At 40.6% G+C, this 24,158-nt stretch overlaps 1 protein-coding gene across 1 annotated transcript in view; it reads left to right on the forward strand.

Moving 5' to 3' along the window:
- The window catches only part of IL5RA (interleukin 5 receptor subunit alpha), a 44,915-nt gene that overhangs the window by 8,563 nt on the left and 12,194 nt on the right, over positions 1-24,158 (forward strand). The window contains exons 4-7 of the mRNA XM_036739452.1: positions 5,357-5,486; positions 5,872-6,059; positions 7,977-8,122; positions 15,175-15,313. Of these exons, the coding sequence (XP_036595347.1) occupies positions 5,357-5,486; positions 5,872-6,059; positions 7,977-8,122; positions 15,175-15,313 (603 nt within the window). The remainder of the gene's footprint in view (positions 1-5,356; positions 5,487-5,871; positions 6,060-7,976; positions 8,123-15,174; positions 15,314-24,158) is intronic.

The following is a 24,158-nucleotide window of genomic DNA, read 5'->3' on the forward strand; positions in this document are numbered from 1 at the left end:
GGAAACAGGTCTCCAGCCCAGGAGAGCCTGGATGGTTGCCAGGAAGGGTCTATCTCATGGTGCTGAGAGCGGAGGGCAGCCCAGCATGGGCTGAGCTAGGACAGACCAGACCCTGAGTCAGCCAGCTAGAACAGGCCTTGGGGCCATGAATCAGTGAGCTGTGGCAGTTACCAGACTTCTCAACCCACAAACCCCAAAGAGCAGGTTAGGGGGAGACTGTGGGATTGAGTTCAGAGCGGTCCAGCCACCAGCTCTGGGGGTGGAGGAGGTCTTACAGCAGCAGGAAGCTCCTGAGGCTGCTTCCAGAACTCCAACGTCAGCTGCTTCCCAAGTCCCTGGCTCACATAGTGGGAGGAATCTAGCAGCGGATCAGAGCAGGAGTGCAAGAAGCACCTTGTGGGCACAAAGGCAGATTCTCTTGCTGTGCCCAGCTTGGATCTGAATTGTGGTCCTGTTTGGCAGTTCTTGGGGGAGGAGGAGCACTGTTGTGACAGAACCTGGGGTGACGGTGGAGTAGAAGTAGCTCTGAAAACAGCAGTGCTTAGACCCTAAAGCTTGGGACAAAGTACTCTCTACTCTACAAGCAGTCATACACTGACGAAAAGCTCAAGGGTCAAGTAGTTGGCTGGAAACATGAACAGGCAGCGAAAACAAATTCAGACTCAAACTCTAGATTCCTTTTTTGGTGACAAAGAAGACTAAAACATACAGCCAGAAGAAGTCAACAAAGTCAAAGAGCCTACATCAAAAGCCTCCAAGAAAAATATGAATTTGTCTCAGGCCATGGAAGAGCTCAAAAAGGACATGGAAAAGCAAGTAAGAGAAGTAGAGGAAAAATGGGGAAGAGAAATGAGGGTGATGCAAGAAAACCATGAAAAACAAGTCAGTGACTTGCTAAAGGAAACCCAAAAAAACACTGAAGAAAATACCACTTTAAAGAATAGACTAACCCAAATGGCAAAAGAGCTCCAAAAGGCCAATGAGGAGAAGAATGCCTTGAAAGGCAGAATTAGCTAAATGAAAAAGGAGGTCCAAAAGACCACTGAAGAAAATACACCTTAAAAATTAGATTGGAGCAAATGGAAGCTAGTGAATTTATGAGAAATCAAGATATTATAAAACAGAACCAAAGGAATGAAAAAATGGAAGACAGTGTGAAATATCTCATTGGAGAAACCACTGACCTGGAGAATAGATCCAGGAGAGATAATTTAAAAATTATTGGACTACCTGAAAGCCATGATCAAAAAAAGAGCCTGGACATCATCTTTCAAGAAATTATCAAGGTAAACTGCCCTGATATTCTAGAACCAGAGGGTAAAATAGAAATTGAAAGAATCCACTGTTCACCTCTTGAAAAAGATCCCAAAAAGAGAACTCCTAGGAATATTGTTGCCAAATTCCAGAGTTTTCAGGTGAAGGAGAAAATACTACAAGCAGCCAGAAAGAAACAATTTGAGTATTGTGGAAACGCAATCAGAATAACACAGGATCTAGCAGCTTCTACATTAAGGGATCAAAGGACTTAGAATATGATATTCCAGAGATCAAAGGAGTTAGGATTAAAACCAAGAATCATCTACCCAGCAAAACTGAGTATAATGATCCAAGGCAAAAATATGGATTTTCAATAAAATAGAGGACTTTCAAGATTTCTAGATGAAAAGACCAGAGCTGAACAGAAAATTTGACTTTCAAATACAAGAATCAAGAGAAGAATGAAAAGGTAAACAAGAAAGAGAATTCATAAGGGACTTACTAAAGGTGAACTGCTTTGTTTACATTCCTACATTGAAAGATGATGTGTATAATTCATGAGACCTTTCTCAGTATTAGGGAGTTGAAGGGAATATAGAAAGAGGGCACGGGGTGAGTTGAATATGAAGGGATGATATCTAAAGAAATTAAGTAAATTTAAGGGGTGAGAGAGGAATATATTGAGAGAGGGAGAAAGGGAGAGATAGAATGGGGTAAATTATCTCACATAAAAGTGGCAAGAAAAAGCAGTTCTATTGGAAGGGAAGTGGGGGCAGGTGAGGGGGAATGAGGGAATCTTACTCTCATCGGATTCAACTTGAGGAGGGAATAACATACACACTCAATTGGGTATCTTACTCCACAGGAAAGTAAGGGGAAGGGGATAAAAAAGGGGGGATGATAGAAGGGAGGGCAGATAGGAGGAGGAGGTAAGCAAAATCCAATGCCTTTGAAAAGGAACAGCGTCAAGGGAGAAAATTGAATAAAGGGGGACAGGATAGGATGGAAGAAAATATAGTTAGCCTTTCACAACATGAGCATTGTGGAAGTGTTTTACGTAATGATACATGGGTGATCTATGTTGAATTGCTGCACTTCCTAGGGAGGGTGGGTGGGAAGGGAAGAGGTGAGAGAATTTGGAACTCAAATTTTTAAAAGCAGTTGCTCAAAAAAAAGTTGTGTTTTGCATGCAGCTGGGAAACAAGATATATAGGGAATGGAGCATAGAAATTTATCCTGCCCTACAAGAAAGTAAGGGGAAAAGGGAAGGGGGTGGGGAGTGGGGTGAAAAAGGGGAGGGCTGACTGGGGAATGAGGCAATCAGAATATATGCCATCTTGGTAATAGGTGGGAAGGTAGAAATGGGGAGAAAATTTGTAACTCAAAATCTTGTGGAAATCAGTGTTGAAAACTAAAATATTAAATAAAATCACTAATACATAAAAATAATAATTTCTAAGAGTTTACATGAAGGGGTCCTAAGACTGAAAAGTTTGAGAACTGCTTCCTTTTCCTATCTCCAAGTGCATCTTCTCTTTTCTCTGACTCCCTTCTCGGTCCCTAAGTGCAGACTTTACCATAGGCTCCTCACTAAGCTCTCGATATTCTCCCTCACAAAGGCAGCATAGTTGTAGATGGAGAGCTAGCCTCTAGGCGTGAAGCCTTGGGATCAAGTCTTGACTCTAATACATCTTTTCTCCTCTCTTCTTGTCACTTTTAGTGTCTATTGAAGAAGGGATTTTTTTCCCCAGAGATTGGTTGGACTAGATGCCTTCTGAGGTCTCTTTTAATTTTGTGATTCTTTGGGTTAATAATATCTTAAAACTTCCCTCATAGGGTTGTTATGAAACAATTTCAGTCATTCTTAAAGGGCTCTAAAATGTGTCATTACGTATTTTTGTATTTGCTTTGCCTTCCCAACAATATTGTAAGTTTTGGGGGATGGGGACTATATTCTATCATTGCTGTATGTCCCATAATGTCCAGATGGTGCTCGATAGATGGTTGTTCACTGACTGATGTTAATGGTTTGGGGATTCTAAAACTGATAAAGGGAACTTAGTTGGTGGAGTTGGAGATGACATTAAGACCAAATCATCTGAGGTTAAGGGTATAAGTTAAGGGGTATAAACTAATAAACTGCTGCTTGGTTTATTAGTTTACAGAGAAAATTTAGGGTATGTAAACCCTTTAATTAGTGCTACTTTCAGTTGAACATTTGGAAAAGAAAAAAAGTAGAGAAAAGTTAAAAATAAAGAAATATACTTTCAGTTTCTGGGACATGGGAACACACCTGGAAACAGTTGGCCTTGTTTTTAGACAGAAAGAGAAATCATGATGAAAAGCATGAAAATGCTTGAAAAAAATACAGATATCATCATCATCATCATCATCATCATCATCATTATCATCATCTCATTTCCTCCATTGTGATGCAGCTGTCTTGTTAGTTTTGTTTTATTAGTATGTATTTCCAAACTTAGCTATCTTGCCTATGTCATAGGCCTGGAAGGAACCATGAGTAGCCGTGTTGTACAGCCCCAGGCTCCAGAATTACATCAGTGACTGAAAACAAAATCTGAAGGACTTTCTCGTTCTTTGAGAAACATCATCTTTATATTCCTTGTTGGTAATTGATCAGCTTTTCCACTCCTTCAACAAATATTCATGGAACACCTACAAAGAGCACAGACTTGTGCTAGTCACTCCCAGGTAGGGGTGCTGGATGAGCCGGAAGCCTTGCTAACCACAGGCTGACTCAAGTTTAGAAACCAGCTCAGTTTCTTCCCAACCAGATTTGAGCACACTTTGAAGGAAAACCATTAATAATGAAAAAGTCACTTCTGACTTAAATTACGTGGAATAGGTCCAAAGTAAACATTAAAAGTTATTTCTGAGATATGAAGTTTTTGAGAACTTTCCCTGGATAATTTCAAAATGGACTTGAGCACAGTTCATCTAGTTTTTCTGTGAATGGAAAGATTTTCTCATGTAGACCATAATAGTTATACACAACTGGATTGGTTTTATGATGGTTGATTTGGTTGGTTAAGTCACCATGAATCAGTCATTGAGCATACCCTCTCACCTAATGTGTTACCTTATGTCCCTAAAAATACCTTTACATTCACTCAACTAGCTTGTTTCTGTCCCAGCATTTTGAATTGTCTGCAAACAAGCTGTTAGCCTGCCCCATCTGATGAATTTTTCAACTGCCCACATTTTTCTTCTGTTCATGAACTCTCTGCAGCTGCATTCTTAGGGATTACTGTTGACAGTAACATACCTTCTTCCTCATTTATGACAATTTCATTGCTGGCCTGAAGGCTTGCTAGCATTTGTGACACCAAGACATAAAAAAAATCTCAGAGGATCGGCTTCCAGAGTGTGGAGCTCTCCAGAGTGTTACTTTTTAACTCAGTTTCATTGAGCTCTTGTCTTTTAAGCCATTGTTCTGGGAGCCAAATGTATTCCTGAAGCTCCCAGAGCTACAGAGTCAGTGCAGCTGTGGGCTTGATGAAGGCTTCTCTCCCATTCTGAGCAATCCCTAACAATTCAGCTCATTGCTGCTTTAGAGAGGTTTTAGTGCTGCTCCAGGCTCTCACTATTTCCATATGTAAATCCTTTATTCTAGCCAAATTGGCCTGTCTCCCCCAAAAGGTCTTGTGTTCTCCCATCTTTGTTCAGATACTTTCCCCTGCCTAGAATGGCAACTTCATTCTTTTTATCTAAATCCTACTCATTCTTCAAGTTCTCCCTCTTTCCTTCCTCTCCTTCTTCCCTAGATGAAGAGGTCGTATTTTGTCCTACATTTCTGATAATTTGAGAGGCAACAGGGAACAAGTAGAGATTCTTGAACTGAGAGAATGACATCATCTGGGCCATGTGTTAGGAAGATTATTTTTTTCAGCTTAGTAAGAAGGATGGATTGGAGAGGGGATGAGAATTAGAAGAAGGGCGACCTACTTGGAGACTATCACAGTAGCCTAGGAGAGAAGTGTCAGGGGTCTTCTTGCCTTTGAGACCAGCTTTTTATCCACTCTGCTTCAGTGCCTCAGTCTTAGGGATATCCCTGATTAACATTGTGTTGGCCTCACAGGAGCTCCTGGGACATCAGTTGTGAATCTGACTTGTGTCACTAACATCTTGAGGAATGATGTGTCTCTTCATTGCACCTGGTTGGTTGGCAAGAAAGCCCCAGAGGATACTCAGTACTTCCTGTTCTACAGGTTTGTCTCTTTGTTGTTCATTTGTTCAGCTGTGTCTGAGTCTTCATGAAACTGTGGACCATAGCATGCCAAAGCTGTCTGTGATGTTTTCTTTGCAAAGATACTAGAGTGTTATTTCCTTCTCCTGTGGATTAAAGCAAACAGATTAAATTACTTACTCAGGGTCATGCAGCTAGTAAGTATCTGAGGTCTGATTTGAACTCAGGTCTTCCCGTCTCCAGGCTGAGCGCTCTATCTACTGAGCCACATAGTTGCCTTCTCTCTCTCTCTCTCTCTCTCTCTCTCTCTCTCTCTCTCTCTCTCTCTCCATATATATATATATGTATATATATGCAAATAACTAATTTTCTCCAGCTTTATAATACTTATCTGTATTATAATTTAGGTTTGACACACACACTGAAGAATGCCAAGAATATAAAAAAGATTCATGGAATAGAAATATAGCTTGCTGGTTTCCGGAGACTATGATAAACAGACAAGGGCGTGGACAGCTGGCAGTACATGTTAATGGCTCAAGCAAACAAATTGCCATCAAACCATTGGATCAGCTGTTTGACCTCCATGCTATTGGTAAGGCAGATTCAAGGGATCATAGATCAGAAAGAACCTTAGAGGCCAGTTAGGCCAACCAGCCCCCTTATTTTACAGATGAAGAAACTGACCAAGACACTTAAGTGACTTGCCCAGGATTGCCTAGCTAGTGTCTAAAGCAGGATTTGAACTCAGATATTTATGACTCAAAGACCAGCCCTTTGTACACTATGCCACTCTGTTCCTGAAATCTAAAGTTGGAGGGGAAAACCTTTACAATAATGATTTGCATTTTCTAATTACATGATTATGTATAGGCAATATAACTATTGCATTCCAGAATTTTCAAGTTCTTACATACATGTATGTATTTTCATTTTATTCTTATGTCCACCTTGTCAGGTAGGTCAGGCAGATGAATTTTATCATCCCTGTTTTATAGATGAAGAGTAGTGAAGCCTCTTGAAATCCAGACCTTCTACCTCTATTTCCAGTGTCTTTCTACTGTACCAGGGTCTCTCTATAAGAGGGAGATAAACAGGTTAGCACCCTACTGTAGGCCTAAGGGGTTGCATCAACCTTTAATGGAAAAGGGTGGCACTTAAGGACCTAGAGGGCCACATGTAGCTTCCAGTCAGCATGTTCCCTACCCCCGCTTAACCTCTACTGAGAGGTTAGAAGTGTCAAACTCCACAAGCAGTCAGCAAAACTCCTAAATGCCCACTGAAATCAGATTAAAATGGAATCAGGAAATGCGTAAAAAAAATCAAAATACAATACAACATCTATAAGGTTAATTTGTGGTTTTCTAAGTCAATATGCTGCCCTCAGGGTTTCTATTTGAGTTTGAAACCACTGCTCTAGGCAACTCTTTAATGTTTCAGAGAAAGTGTCAACCTGTATTGGCAGAGTTTCCTCATCTGGGAAATCATATGTTCAATCCCTATCCATACGTTCTACTCATTATCTGTGTAACCCAAAGGAGGCATTTAACTTGTCTAAAATGAGGAAAATGATCTAGTCAAATAATAGGGAGACAAAAAGCTCTAGACTGGGAATAGAGAGATTTAGATTCTAGTCTGGACTTTATTATTCCCCTGGGTGACCGGGGGCAAATTATTTCACCTCTCTGGTCCTCAGTTTCCCTATCTGTCAAAACAGAGGAGCTGTACTAGAGTTCTGAAGTCCCTCCAGCTCTAATTGAATGATCTGACCTGTGATCTAGGGGGTAATACCTACCTCCTTTCCCTTCCTCATAAGGCCTCTCTGAGAAGGCCAAGTGAGAGAACATATAAAAAGTACCTTCAAAAGGGGAAAAAAACTTTATACAGATGAATGGTTCTGTTGAATAAGAGTATTTTTGAGCTAGAAAGGATCTCAGATCTAATCTAACCCCATAATTTCATAGATGTGGTCACTGAGCCCCCAAAAGGAGAACTGAACAATCCAGGGTCACGTAGTCAGTCACTGGAACCTAGATCCTCTTATTCCTATTTCTGTATACTTTCCATTCGTTTCTGACTCATGTCATCTGGACTGTCTACCCTGACTGAGTCATATGGAGAATAAGGTCTTATAATACAACTGAGAAGGCATTGTAAAACCTCATTGGGAGTGGAGCCATAACTTTAAATTCTATTAAGACTAAGGAACAGGACATATTTAAGGTTGAGGAAGAATTCTCCTAAGCAAGGACCCTATCTAGGAGAAACTTTACCCTTCACCTTGGAGATGACCTTGGTTGTGGGTGGGTATTTTGTCTTGCAAACAGTGGTTCAGTTGGTGCTGCATCAGAGATTGTTAATTATGTTTAAAAATCCACTTGGTTGCCAGGATCCCTGCTAGCGCCTGCAGTTGGCAGACATTTCACATTCTATCCTAGAAATGCCTTACAATTTTGAAATGGCACCTGGGAGCATCTATTCTTATGAAATTGGTTCTTATTTTCAAATCTAGATCAAGTGAATCCTCCAATGAATGTCACTGCAAAACTGGAAGGAAATCGTCTGTATATACAATGGGAGAAACCAGTTTCTGACTTTCCTAGGCAATGTTTTGATTATGAAGTGAATATCTACAATATAAGAGAGGATTATTCAAAGGTAATTCTAGTAGATGGTGTTGTATCTACTTTGGTGGTCTGTTAATTATCTACTACTGTTTCTCTGGTTGAACCATGATGCTTATGAAGGCAAGATTGGGGGTTCAGGTTCTACAGACTATTTGGCTTCCCCTTGGAAAACTGTTCCACAGACACATTTCTTTCCTCTCTTTCACGCCAAACTCTTAGAAATAGCAGTTTCTACTTACTACCTCTATTTCCTTACTATCCTCTTATTCCTCCATCCCTTACAATCTGACTTTTGGGCCCATTGATCTACAGAACTGTTCTCTTTAATCTAAACAGTGACATCTTCCCGAATACAAAATCCTTTTCTTAATCTTCATACTCCTTGACATCATTGTTTGTTGTTTGTCCTTCCTTCTTAAAGAGGACCAAAGACATCAGGAGGGTGATGTCTTGACTTGGAAGTGAATCAGATTTAAATGAGGCAGAGCTGTGTAAAGTTGTCAGCCTCACTCTCTCCTCCGGAGTCATCAGTGTCCATTGGAGTCCGGTGGCAAAACATAGGTCAAGACAACTGGATGTGGCCCCAGATGCAGTGGGAGACCTTGGCTAAGGTCTTTCCCAAGTCTCAGTTTGTCTGAGGCAATGCCCACTCAAAAACTAGGCCATCCTTTGCCTCAGTTTAACTACTTCTTGACATCTTTATAACATTGGATACTATTAATCACTTTTTCCTTGAAACGCTTGACTCCTTTGATTTTTATTCCAGAGGACACTGGTGGTTCACTTTATACCTCTACCACATACTCTGTCTCTTCTTGTTCATTTTTACCCCTAAAGTATGAATTCCCCAAAGCTCTGTCTCCAACTAAGTTTATAGTCTTTATATTCTTTCCCTTGACAATATCATCCACTCCTATGCCTTCAACTTGTACCACAATATAGATCACCCTCATATCCCAAGCCCTCAAGTCCATTCTGAGCTCTAAACTCACTTTTCCAGCTGCCTGATAGATATTTTCATCTTTATATCCTCTTGGCACCTCAAACTCTGAAACTGTATTCATCATATTCCTACCCAATCAAACCTATTCTTTCTCTTGTCATCCTGTTTTGGGTTAGCAGTACCACCATTCTCCCAATGAATGAATGAATCAATCAATCAATCAAGAAACATTTATTAAGCAACCATCATGCACCAGGCACTGAGTGAACAAAGACAAAAGTGAAGCAGCCATTACCCTTGAGGGCATTATAGTCTAGCTAGAGGAGATAACACGTTCATAGGGGTACATACAAAAGAAATAAAAAAATAGATACAGAGTGATTGGGTGCCTGGGGGGAGGTAGTAGCAACTAGTGAGATCAGGAAAGTCTTCATGTAGAAGGTGGTACTTAAACTGAATATTGAAAGAAAATTGAGAAATAGTGAGAATTTCTCAGAAATTTGAAAAATGATGGTAAGGAAGGATTGTGTTTTAGGCATGTCAGTGTAAGAAAGAACCAAAGAAAGGCAGAGAAGTGGGAAATAGAGTGTAATGTTTGAGGAATATTAAGAAGACCAGATTAGCGAGATCATAAAGTATATGAAGTGGAGTAATGTATAATAAGAGTGAAAAGGTAGGTTGGATCTCAGTCGTGAAGGGCTTTAAATGACAAAAACAGCATTTGTATTTGCTCCTAGAGATAATAAGAAGCCCTTGGCACTTATTGCATAAGGCAGTGAGATTATTAGACTTATACCTTAAGAAAATCACCTTGTTGGCTGTTTGGAGGTGGATTAAAGTAGGGAAAGAATGGAAGCTAGAAGACAAATTAGGAAGCCTTTGCCACAGTCCAGCTGAGATGATGAAGGTCTGGACTACAGGGATGGATGTGTCAGGGCAAAGAAGGGAACAGATTTGAGAGACATGGTAGAGGTTGAAATGATAATATTTGATAACTGATTGGAAATTTGGTACGAATGAACATAAAGAGTCAAAGATAACACCCAAATTAAAAACCAGGATACCTGGAAGGATGGTGCTCTTGACAGAAATAGAGAAGTTCATGAGACAGGAGGGTAAGGGAAAGTAATAAGTAATGAAGTATTATTGTACTGTAAGAAATGGCAAATAAGAGGAATTTGGAGAAATTAAGGGATTTATATGAAGTAATACAGAGTGAAATAAGCAGAACCAATAGAACAATATACATAACAAACAATATAATAATGTAAATGAAAATTTTAATAGAAGGAAGTTAAATCTGAATATTGGAAAAACCAATGAAGGTCTCAGAGAAGAGATCATGATAAATACCTCTCTTGGCTGAGGTATGAGAAAACGAGGTCAGAATGTTTTACACGTTGGCGGAAACAGTCTTGGTATCAAATGCTTTGGCTCAGTTGTTTTTCTTTTTTTTTGAAAGGGAGTGTTCAGTCTAGAAGAGGGTTGGTGGAAAGTGACAGTGGAGTAAAGACAAGTTATAAATAAGGTACATTTTGTTAAAAAATTATATTTATTATTATATATTTCAAGAAATATTGCATTGCTTTGGCATATGAATTAGTGACATCTTATAGGAGAACATTCAAGGTAAATTATATTAAGTAATTACAGAGGAATCATATTCTCTGCATCTTTCAATTGATTGTGTGAGCATAATAACATGGTCTGCTTTAGCATATTATTTGGAAATTTTGCCTTTTCTTGTACAGGGATTTCTTAGATAGGTGTATAGATTATTCACTCGAGGGAAGGAACTGCTTCATTTTTGCTTTGTTATCTCAAGAACCTAGCACATTGGTGTATGTGCAGTAGGCGCTCCATAAATGTTTGCTGTATTAAATTGAAAGTAAGCATTCAGGTTGGCATTAATTGACATATTGATTGCCTTTTTGAGCAAAACAAGGTATGAGAATTTTTCCAATCTTTTGGTATTCTCTCTTGTATTGAGTAATTTTGAGAACTGATTCCTTACCTGTGTGACCTCCACCATGGATTTCCTGTCTAGTCAGTTGCTCTTTTCACCCTTGTTTTCATCAGTACCATTTCCACTTCCTAATGCCAGAGGACATAAGAAACTTTGATACTAGAATTAAAATATGCCAGTTTTATTGTTATTGATGGAAAAAAGGTTTATTATAGAAGTCATTAAAAATCTTTCCATATTCTGTCAGTTTATTGTCTACTTCAAGTTTATTTTAAAATGCATTTGATATAATCATATTTAACTGGGTCTTGTACTACATTTTTGTATACTACTTTTTTCTTCTATTGCTCCTTGGTGATTTATAAGCCTATACTGCTCAGGATCTTATACCATTCTCCCCCGTAAGATTTAATGAACAACTTTATAATCTAATTTGATGTTGCCTTTGGCTGCTGTATCTCTCTCTTGGCAAGGTGATTAAGTGTTTGCTAACTATAGAGGCTTCTGGACTTTTTTAGTTTCCTTGTTGTGGATATTGATTTACATCCATTAACCTAAACTTTCTTAGAAAATGGTGGTAGTCTGTGTCCACATCTGTTCTTTTTTCCCTTTCTCATGTTTAATGTCAGCAGCTTATTTAATTAATTCTAATTGGAGTTGCTTCAATTGCATATCTTTTCTTATTTTTCTTCTTTCGGATAATTTGTTATTGATTTTGATTTTTGCAACAAGTTAGTAGTTGGACCATGTATAGCTGATTTGGAAATGACTCATATCATAAACAAGTGATTTTCTTTTTGTCAAAATGTTTCCTCCCTCCCTTCTTCCTTCCTTCCTTCCATCCTTCCTTCTTTGCTTCCTTCCTTCCTTTCTTCCTTCTTTGCTTTTTTCCTCCCTCCTTCCTTGCTTCCTTTCCTTCCTTCCTTCCCTCCTTCCTTCCTTCCCTCATTCCTTCCTTCCTTCTCTCCTTCTTTGCTTCCTTTCCTTTCTTCCCTCCTTCCTTCCTTCCTTCCTTCCTTCCTTCTCTCCCTCTTTCCTTCCTTTCCTCTCTTCTTCCTTGCTTCCTTTCCTTCCTTCCTTCCCTCCTTCCTTCCTTTCTTCCTTCCCTCCCTCCTTCTTTGCTTCCTTTCCTTTCTTCCCTCCTTCCTTTCTTCCTTCCTTCCCTCCCTCCTTCTTTGCTTCCTTTCCTTTCTTCCCTCCTTCCTTCCTTTCTTCCTTCCTTCCCTCCCTCCTTCTTTGCTTCCTTTCCTTTCTTCCCTCCTCCCTTCCTTCCTTCCTTCCTTCCCTTCCTTCCTTCCTTCCTTTCTTCCTTCCTTCCTTCTCCTCCTTCCTTCCTTTCCTCTCTTCTTCCTTCCTTCCTTCTCCTCCTTCCTTCCCTTTCCTCCTTCCTTCCTTTCTTCTTTCCTTCCTTTTCCTCCTTCCTTCCTTCCTCCCTCCCTCCCTCCCTTCCTTCCTTCCTCCCTTGCTTCCTTCCCTTCCTTCCTTCCTTCCTTCCTTCCTTCCTTCCTTCCTTCCTTTATTCGTTCCTTTCCTCCTTCCCTCTTTTTCTCCTCCTTCCCTTCCAGTCCTCCTCCTTCTGGTCTTTGCACATTCAGCACCTCCCAGGATTTTTTTAAGAGAAAACCTTCATGATATATCAGCATGAGATTTCAGCATAGCCTGTAATCCTTTGCTCTGTCTTATTTCTTATTCATGAACTATGTTTTTCAACATATTCTTTATTCTTTTCATATGTCTACCTTTGCACTGAAATAAATAAGCATTAAAATGCATATTGTTTAAATTTGGAAATTTTTAGTAGAATTTCAAAATCTCCTCATCCTCAGTGACAGTTGTCATAAGCTTTACTACTTTCCTGGGGATGTTTTTGCAGATATTTAATGTGAGCATTTTACATGCCTGGGAGAGATGAACAAAATCATCTCTGAAGAATTAAAAGGGATATCACACAGAGGACAACAGAATAGTGCATGGTGGGTGCGAGTAGGCTGCCAAATACAACCAAGAATAAACTTTGGACAATAGCAGGCAAAAAGGATGTTATCAGAGAAATACACAATAGAGAAAAATAAACTGTTTGTCATGGTACAAGGACAAGGAATTCCTGATGGACAGCTTCTAGGTGCTCCACTGGTATTCTGGAGATGTCAGAAGAAAATGTGGAAGACTTCCAGCATGTTGGGGATACTGCCTTGGAGAGCTTATGGGAGGACATGGATACAAATTATGTAGGATGAGCAGGAGTGGATTAGAGGAGCTGTACTCTGTAGCATTGGAGGGGAAATCCCAATTGATGAGCACAAATCTGTTTCAATATAATCAGCACTGCAATGTGAAATGGTTGTGTGTCCTAAGAAATGATATTTCCCATTTTCCTTACATGCACACTAAAACCAACACCATCAACTCATTTATCTGAGTCTCCAAAGAAAGCATGTGGGCGATCTTTCCTTTTTGCTACAATGTCATTTTGCCTTTTGACTTCATCTATAGCAGGAAAAGAATGATTTATACAATTTAGTTACTCCAGTAATACATCAATTCGTCACTAGAAAGGGATCTTACATTTTGGGTACCAACAGCTAAGTTAGTGTTTATAATCTAAGGCAGGCCTGCACAACCTGCAGCCCACCAAAGGCCATCTATGAAAAATAGAGAGGAAAATATCCTCTACATTTTTCGTGGGCCACCCAAAATTCTTTGGCAGGCCACAGGTTCTGCAGGCCTGATCTAAGGGGTTGCTATGGCCAAAAAATTCACTACTAAGTGGCCATCCGACTCATGATGAGCCTCTCCATACTAAGCTAGGCTGGTCCTCATAAAGCCAATTTGGTCTTTTGCCAGAATGATATTCAAACCCTTTCTAGAATAAAGATTCTATCAGTTTGCACTCTGTTGGCATACTCTTCAAGAACTCAGGGGGTTCACCTACCCTCTTAGACAAAGTGTTAGAATAGCACATTGTAGAGGCTCCATAGATAGTCAGAATTAGTACATTACTTTACTTCTTTGTGAATCGGATGTGGCTTTCCCCAGCCATCTTTCATTTGTATGTCTCTTGAAGAAGTCTTTCTTGGTCATGTCTATGCAGATGCTTCTCAGATTTACTTGTCTAGTCCTAACTTCCTAGTGGACATCTTGAACAGGGTGTACTATAGACATCTTAAATTCAATATGTCCCAAACTGAACTCATTATTTCTTCCACAAACCTTCTCTTCTTCCTAATTTCTTTATTACCCTTGAGGGCACCAACATCCTCCCAGTCACCCTGGCTAACACTTGGGTTTCATCTTTGACTTCTCACTTTCTTTTATCCATCTATATCTATTCTGTTGCCAAAGCTTCTTGATTTTTACCTTCATAACTTCTCTTGTATATGCCCACTTCTGTCTTTGGGCACTGCTACTCCCCTGGTGAAGGCTCTCATGCCCTCATACCTGGATTGTTGCAATAGCCTACTGTTTGGTCTCCCTACCCAGTCTCTCCCCATTCCAGCCCATTCTCCATTCAGTTGCCAAAGCAATCTTCCTAAAGCACAAGCCTGACCATGTCACCCTCCTACTCAGTAAACTCCAGCAATTTCCTGTTACCTCCAAGGTAAAATGCCAAGTCTTCTGTTTGGCATTAAAAACCTTTCAATACCTGCCCGTCTACCTTTCTAGCATTCTTACACTGTACACACATGCACACACACACAAATATACGTAATACACACAAACATATGTACGCATGCAAACATACACACACACACATTCACACACAGACACACACACACACAAACATACCTATCACTAGACTCTTTGCTATTCCTCACAAAAGAAGCTCATCTCCTGGCCTCAAACCTCTTCACTCCTTGTCTTCCATGCCTAGAGTTCTCTCCTCCTCTCCATCTTCTGGCTTCTGTCAAGTTGCAGCTAAAATCCCACTTTTTATAGAAAGTTTTCCTGATACCATCTGTCTATTGATTATTTTTATAATTTCTTCAGTCCATAGTTTATTTGTACAGAGTTTTTTGCATATTCTCTCTCCCGTTAGATTGTTTTTACTTTTCTTTGTATCCCCAGCACTTATACCAATGCCTGACATGTAATAGATCTTAATAAATGTTTATAGTTTGCCTGAAAGTAGAGTTTTCAATAATATATTTGTTAATTTTTCAATTTGTTTGTTTAGATACAGAAAATTCAAGGACATTCTTTCGACTTGGTAATTGATCCTACTTGTAAGCATTCTTTAAAAATAAGAGCTACGGTACATTTCAGTTGTAGGAAGAATGGACTTTGGAGTGAATGGAGTCAACCTATTTATGTCGGTAAGCATCAGCGATTTCTGTTCTTATTCATGGATATGATTGTAAATTTTTATAACTCTAAAACTCTTCCAAGGTTAGTACAAGATTGGTCTTAACTTCACCTGTATTTCAAATGTCATCTAGACTGATTTTCTAATGGCCTTCTGCCTTAGACATTTGGTATTTGAAACTGGATGTCCTGGAGCATCTCAAATTCAGTCTATCTAGAGCACAACTCTTGTCTTTCTCCCTAAATTTACCCCCTTCCTAACTTTTCTCCACATAGTCACTGAAGTTCATAACTTTATTGTTGTGATTCCTCACACCCCAAATCCAATTAATTACCAAATCATGCCATTTTTACCTCCATGGCATCTCAAACCTCTCCCCACCCCCTTTTCTCCTTGAAAGATCACCAGTCAAGAATCACAGGCAAAGATTGGCTTGATCGCTTACATATGACTTCAGGAAAGTCCCAGACTTCACTATGACCCATCTTTCTGACAGGGTCATAAACTTGGCCCTTATTTACCCCAGGAGATGAGTGGAGTGAAGGTAGGACATAATGATCAGGCATACTACCATTCTTCCCTTGAAGAAAATAGCATCCTTGTAACCTAAAAATGTGGCCATGCCTTCTTGAAATGGACTAGCACTAGACTTTGTACTGGTCAGCTCAATGCCAGGGTTTCATAGGGCTCATAGGGCAACAGTTTCAGGCCCTTGTCAGCTCTCTCCTGGACTATTGCAATATTCTCCTAATTTGCCCCCCTATCTTGAGCCTCTTTCCTCTCTATACCATCATCCACAACTGCCAAAATGTAGATTTTCTGAAACATAAGCATTTCCATGACTTTATGCTACTCCATAAACTCCCATTGCCTCAAAGATCAAATATAAACTCTCTGACAATTTGAAGTCGTTCACAACCAGTTTCCAAGCTACTTTCTAGTCTATCATATATACACCATTGCCCTTCATACAGTCCACAATCCAACCAAAGTGGCCCTCTCGTGCCTCATATGACATTCACTCAACCATCTCTAACTTCTCACTGGCTGTCCTCCATTCCTGAAATCTAGTCCTGCTCATCCTGCCCTTTAGAATCTCTTGTTTCCTTCAAAACTTAGCTTAGGCACCATGTTCTACATGACATCTTTCCTGATCTCTTCATTTTTTTTTTGTGTGTTATCTACTCACAAATTACCATGTATTTATTTGGTATATATTTGGCATCTATTTGTTATATATGTACCTATTGTCTCTCCCAATAGAATGCGAGCTCCATGAGGGAAGGGACTGCTTCATTTTTCTCTTTGTGTCCCCAGGGTCTAGAACAGCACCTGACACACAGTAGGTGCTTAATAGATGTTTATTAGTTGATTGTATGGATTGAATATCATCTTGGAGTCAAGGACCAGAGGCAAGGATTGGCTTAGTCACTTAAATATGACTTCAGAAAAGTCTCAGACTTCACTATGGCCCATCTTTCTGGCAGGGTAATTATCTCAGCCCCTGTTTACTTTAAGAGATAAGTGGAGTGAAGGTGGGCCATGATGATCAGGCACATTTCTGTTCTTTCCTTGAAGCAAATGGGACCCTTAAAACCTGAAAATGCAGCCTTGCCTTCTTGAAATGGACTAGCTGTCCCCTTTGTACTGGTCAACTCAGTGCCGGGGTATGTGAGCCAGGTGGTAGGACAACAGTTTAATGAGCATTCCCCACGGAAGTGGAAAATTAAAAACAAACCAACAAGTGACCTATCACTTCTGTCGCCATGCTCCACATCTGGCTTATGGGAAGAAGCTCTCACATTTCAATTTTTGTGTCTGTCTGGAGGCACACATTTAATCCAAACCTGTAAGCAATGCTCCCCGGGCTGACCCAAGACAAAGATGGAAGAGGCAGTGCCCATGAAGTAGTATTTGAGGGGAACAGAGAGATCTGCTAACTCCCAAACATCTACCCCCACCCCCCACCTCACCCAGTCCAAATCCAGCCCTCTTTTCATGGTGCCAGGCTGGTTTTCAATGTAATACACTAATCCTTATCCTATAAGTCTCTGCATAGGACATTCTGCTTTGTTTAGGAAGTGGGGAGTTGGGAGGGAGAAAGGTTTGGAGTATGATGCTTCATCCTGGGAGAGCAAACTGGTGCCATTTTGGGGACCCAGAATGAGGGCACAGGAGAGAAGAAGGAATGAAGAAGAAAGGAGCCCAAAAGCCTGGGAGTCTAACAAAGCCTACGACATTTTGCTCACAATCAGTCCTGCCCTTTTTGCATACTTACTTTGTCTTAGCCCAACCTCACATAGAGATAGGGCTAGCAAATGGATTGTTACTTTCATTGGTATCAGGAGTTTTCTGCAACTTCTATTTGTAGAGAGAATAGCATGGTGCCTGGCATAATAAGTGCCTGGTAATAGGAGCTTAATAAATATTTATTGACTGATTGATTGTAGAGAGTTGTCTAGGGCCGTAAGAGTGGCTTGGCCAAGGTCACACAGCCAATTTGTGTCAGAGGCCAGATGAACCTAATAAAAAGAGAAAGAGGTAAGAGGTGTGGGGGGACGTAGGAGAAGCTGGATACTGATCTTTAGCATACCGTTTGTTCATTTTAAGATACCTAATACAATTCCTATAAGACGTGTCCATTTTGATCTGATTCTTTTGATTACTTGATTTTTCCCCCCAACATTTTACACTTTATAGTGTGGACTACAGGGATATTAGTAGAGTGGCCAAAGATCCCTAAACGCATCAGCAGGGGAGCTGGAAACTAAACTGAATCCCCTTTTAATGAAAGTTGCAGTTCCTATGTGGAAAGTGAAGCGCTTTTAACTCAAAACTTGGGGGAAATAGCTGTGAATTAAGACTTAGGAGAACTGGATTCTAGACCCAACTGTGTCCTTGATTCTCTGTGTGACTTTGGACAAATTCCTTCCTCTGTCTGGGCCTCGGTTCCTTTCTCTTTGAAATGAAGGGGTTGGAACAGATGATCTCTCAGGTCCCTTCCAAATTGAACATCCTCCGATGCTGTGCACTGCATCACCCTGGCCCAGCTGTGCAGAGAAGTAAAATTGTTATTTGTAATGAGATTTTATTTTGAGCCTCCCTTAATTTATTATTCACTTCCTGCCTTGGATATTTCTTATCATTATTGTTTCCTAAACAGCAGCTTCCTCCTTTGAATCGAGGCTCATTATCATTTCCCTCCAGGTGTACTTCAATGCTGTTATCTATAGTAAATCCTATCTCATTTATTTCCACCGGGTTCAGAGAAGATGAGCTGATTAATATTCCTACTTGCCTTATAAATCCATCCTTTCTGGAATTTACTCTCCTGCTCAGTTTAGGATCATTAGTGAATTTAATCAATGCAGGCTTTCCATTTTCATCAAGATGATTAATAAACATAATAGGAAGTCCAGGCCCCTCTGGGACATTGTGCATGACTGTTCCTTACCCCTTAAGGGGACAGCAATAATTATGCTCTGCTTGGAGCCCATCAGGCACTTTTCTTTTTTACCTTCTCATTCTTCTCTTCTAAATCACTCTCTCCTTCTCTCCCACCTTGGCTTCTAATTGGCATCCTATAGCTGACCATCTGGGTATGAGTTGGTAATAGTATTAAATGAGATAAAACTTCCAAACAGTCTCCTATAGGCCTCAGTCACCCTAATAGCTCTTACATATCTAGTCCTTAGTGATTTCTCCCTAAGTGAAATAAGCTATCAAACAATCAATTTCACATAACTTATTTCACTTGATCCTCACAGCAACCCTGTGTAAGGGGTTTGGGCTTGTACTATGCTGGGGAAAAGGGTGTGCCTTAGTGAGATGTTCAGTCAACCATCAGATGGAGGGGCATGTAGTCATTCACTTTTTTTTCATGCAAAACATATTTCTGTAATAGTCATGCTGTGAAAGAAAACACAGAGGGGAAAAAAAACACAAGAAAAATAAAGTAACAAAATAGTATGCTTCAATCTGCATTCAGATTCCATTAGTTTTTTCTCTGGAGGTGGATAACATTTTTAATCATAGTTCCTTTAGAATCGCTTGGATATTTGTGTTGCTGAAAATAGCTAAGTCATTCACAGTTTATCATCATACAATATTGCTGTTAATGTGTACAATGTTTTTCTGGTTCTGCTCATTTCATTCTGCATCAGTTCATGTAAGCCTTTCCAATTTTTTTCTGAAAGTATCTCTTTCATAATTTGTTATTGTTCAGCCATCCTTCGATTGATGGGCATCCCCTCAATTTCTAATTCTTTGCCACCAGAAAAAGAGCTGCTATAAATATTTTTGTACATGTAAATACTTTTCCTTTCCTTTGCTTTTTTTTTAAAAAAAATCTCTCTGGGCACAGGTGTAGTAGTGGTATTGCTGGGTCAAAAGGGATGCATGGTTTTGTAGTCCTTTGTAGCCATTCACTATTACATCACAGGTGAATTGCCCTAACTCCTTTTACAGCTCTGGATAGACTGGGTATGGCAGAGGCAGCCTGCAGCTGCTACTCCCCTGGAATGGGGCCACATATAACAAGATGCCCCTGGGTATACCATCAAACCAACCAAAACCATTCCAGAGACTTTGTAAACAACTCCCCCCGCCCCCCATGGGGAAATACAGGCTACCCAACACATCTGTGCCTGGAGGAAGCTCACTGCCTTGTGTCATTCATGCTTAAACCATTTGGAAATGAAAACAGGATGAAAATCTTTGCTCTGCTGCTATGGAGAGAGAGGGGAAGGGGTTTTCTCAAAGCTATCACCCTCTGTTGCTGGGTCTCCTGTTTTATAGTCAGCAATCAGTGCCTCCATTTTCCCCACCCCAGGAATACAACCACTAGCTGTCAGGGTTCTTAATATGAGCTCACACTGTATGTCCAGAGCTTCAAGGCTGTTGATGGCTCACGTAGTAAGTTATGTAAGTCTTACTGCTCTCATTTTGCTGGTGAGAAGATTCATGCTCAGTATGATTTGTGGACATATCTAGTAATTGGCAGAGCTCCCCCATAATAGGTAAGTGCCTTCAGCCTCCAAGACACAACCTTGCATTTCCTCATCGATGGCAAATTCTTTGAGGATGGATTTGGTTTTGGGAGGGAGCCAAGGAGCATTCAGAGCCAAGTCTGATACATACAGTAAATGATCTAAGGATCAAAGATCCCAGCCCTGGGTTGAGTCCCAGGGTTTGGATCTCTGAATTTCATGTTTTTCATAAGTAAATTGACAAGTTTGGGCTAGATGCCCTATAATGTACTTTTCAATTTTAAAATCCTAGGAGCCTATGATTTATCAGATTAGGGGCTGCCGGGTGGCAAAGTGGTTAAAGTATAGGCCCTGGAGTTAGGAAGACTCATCTTCCTGAGTTCAAATCTGGCCTCAGAAACTTACTAGGTGTGTGACCCTGGGCAAGTCACTTAACCCTGTTTGCATCAGTTTCTTTATCTATAAAATGAGCCAGAGAGGGAATGCCAAACCACTCTAGTAGCTTTGCCAAGAATACCCCAAATGCGGTCAGGAAGAGTTGGTCACTACTAAAAAGTGACTGGAAAAACTGAAAGAACCTCTGGCTTTGGAGACAGAGCCCCTGGGCAAGTCACGTAACTTCTCTAGAACTCAGTTTTCTCGTTTGTAAAATGAAGATATTAGACTAGATAGCCTCTGAGGCCCCTTCCAACTCTAACCCTTTGGTCAGAATAGTGTTTTGAATTTTAAAAAGAAGTAACAGTTGCTATGAAATGATTGCGATAGACCGGAAAGACCAATCTATTTGGACTTAGAGGGCCCGTTCTTGGATTCTACTTTTAATTCCCGGGTGACTTTAAGGAAGTGATTTCACCTCTATAACCTTCAGTGTTGCTATTGTTGTTTCTTTCTTTAAAAAGGGGAAGTGGAACGAAATGATTCTAGACATGTCTCACACTCCCAATCCATGATTCAGTGAAATGAGAGGAAAAGATCCAAATTCAATACAGTAGTTGCAGTAGTCCGGCCAATTTCAAAGTGTGATCAGCGGTGCCCTGAGGGTCCATGAAAGCCTTTAATGGGGTCTGTGAGATCAAAGCTATTTTTATGATAATACCAAGACATTTTCATTTCTAACATCAATGGACACGGCCCACATAAACAAAAGCTTTTTGAAGGGGGGAGGTCCTCAATAATTTTTAAGAGTATAAAAGGATTCTGAGACCAAAAGTATAAGAATCTGTGCTCTAGTCTATAGCTTTGCACTCATTTCCCAGGAAGCAGTTAAGATAGGTACGCCTGCTGTAAGAAATGGGAATTGTCGTCAGCCAGTCAGTCAACAGGCATTACTGGGTGTGCACTACTAGCCAGTTGTTGCTGTTGGGTTGTTTCAGGCCTATCCAGTAGGACGTGAACTCATTTGGGGTTTCGTGGCAAGGATATTGGAGTGGTTTGCCATTTTCTTCTCCAGTTCATTTTACAGATAATTGAAACTGAGGCAAACAGGGTTAAGGGACTTGCCCAGGGTCACATGGCTAATAAGTGTCTGAGGCCAGATTTGACCTCAGGAAGATGAGTCTTTCTAATTCCAAGCCCAGTGCTCTATCCACCGAGCCACCCAGCTGCCCCTTGTGCACTCTATTGGCCAGGCACAGTGCTAAATGCCTGAGGCACAGATAAAAGTAGAAAGAGCACCTGTCTTCGGGGACCTCGCATGCTAATGGGGAACATAGCTAGGTCCATACAAGATGTAGAGAGGCAGCCTAATATTAGCAGGAAGACTAGGACTCAGAAAACCCACGTTCTAATCAAGAGCGAGGAAATGCTCTCTACCAATGCTGCTCAGTTTCTGCTATGCATCTTACAGTCTTGGAGATTCCTGGGGCATTCTGGGTCCCACAGGGAGCATGTGTCAGAGGCGGGGCTTGAATCTGACCAAGACTAAGCTCTTAATTCATTAAAACAAGCTGGATAAAGAGGCTGTTTTTTAGGTGGAGTAACATTCAACCTTTAGGTTGGTTTGGTTCACTGATTGACCCTTCACTCTCCAGTATCACCTGGCACAGAGCATGGCCCAGAAGGAATCCTTTTGGACTGGGGAAGGGGGGATGAGGACGAAGGACAGAAATATCAAGACCCTGGGGAGACCTTGTGCACCTAGAAGGCAGCATGCAGCCGCAAGGGACTGCAGGTGAATCAGAGTTGGGGTGCAAAAGATGGATTGAACCCACCTCACTATTTTGCTAGACCCAGCCCTTCTATACTACAATACTTCCTGTTTGCCAAACATTTTGTTCCCCAGTGGAAGGAGCAGTTTTATTTTTATCACTATTCAGTATCACCTTCTCTTCCTCAACTGTGCTGTATCTTATCTTTAGGACTGACTTCCTATTTTCTCATTTTTTTTTCCATTTTAAAACTTTCTTAACTTCCTGCATGTTGTATTTCATTACTATCTCTTGTTTACCAAAATCCTTCATTTATTTATTTTAGGATGCTCACGTTTGGGTTTAATGGTGAAATTTTAGTTTTCCGAATCTCATTATCTATCTTGTTCTCCACCCCAATATCCTTAATGAGACCCAAATACCCTAGGTAAGAAAAGGAATTTTGAAAACAAGAGAAAAATTCCCATGGTAATGGATTGGCAGAGGAGAGTTTGTGTCTGAGCCAATGCCTTGACAAACTTTCTACTAGAGAAAGAATCTCTGAGCTTGTTTCTAATTGGCTTCCTCAGACAGTTTTGGTTTTCCTGATTCCAATCTACTATTAATCCTTTCTGTCAGTCACCAGTCACCACAGTATCCTTATAAACTAAAAATTGGCTGTAGACTCATGTACTGAGGGAAATTTTGAGAGCCCAAGGGAGTAAATTAATGGCTGACTCAGGTTTAAAACGTGACTTTTAATCACCTAATTTTATTCAAGATGTGTACATTGTGTACATGCTTTGGCACTTATAGATGCATTTGTATTAAGGGAGGAAAACACATAACTGTGATTCATTGCTGACTGCCAGGGAGTCTCCTGCAAAATTATTACTCATAATATGCCTCTCTTCACCAAGAAGCCCAGGTCTTCCACTATGTCATGGTGTACATTCCCCAAGGGTGTGTCACAGCAGGCTAAAGTGTGACACTCGCCAGTGGCAGAGGAATCTGAAAATGAGCACCTGCTCTCACAACTGAGGACAGAAGATTGAGGGAGGGTCTCATGGAACTCAATCTATGAGTTGGAGGGTATACTCTAGTAGGCTTATTAGTATCATTTTTAATATTCACCACATTTCTTCCTATGTCTTTTTGGCCCATGGGACTGTGTCTATGGGGAAACTTCACCACTAGCCAAGAGACTTGACGGGGTTTCAAGTTGGAATGGATCTTAGAGAGTATCTAGTCCAAGGGTGGGGAACCTACAGCCTCGAGGCCACAGCTTCCCCACCCCAAGCTAGTCTAACCCTCTAATTTCACATATAACAAAACTGAGGCCCAAATAGGTAAGGCTAGCCTCACACCAGCTGGGAGCAGAGCTGGGGCTGGAAACCCGATCTCCATCCAGCCTGAAGGACTGATTGACTGATTTCCTTGCTTGAAGGCTTCCTGGACCAGCGGTAAAATCAGTTCTTCTCATAAGACCCATCCCAAGCGATGACTTCTTTCCTACCTTCTATAATAAGACAGAGACCTTCATGCTTTCACTGGGCTCAGAAGTAGTTCATTTATGTTGTCTTTTCAGTCCAACATCTCTGCTCTCTCCTTTCTGTTGCTGTTTCTGTTGTTGTTTGAACCTTTACTATGGCTTTGGACTTTGGTTTGGGGCTCTGGTTGTGTCTCAGCATTCTGTCCTCATATCTTTTCTTTCACTCTTCCTCTAGTGATAGGATTGTCA

Source organism: Trichosurus vulpecula, chromosome 9 (genome assembly GCF_011100635.1).
Source record: "Trichosurus vulpecula isolate mTriVul1 chromosome 9, mTriVul1.pri, whole genome shotgun sequence".
Taxonomy (NCBI): Eukaryota; Metazoa; Chordata; class Mammalia; order Diprotodontia; family Phalangeridae; genus Trichosurus; species Trichosurus vulpecula.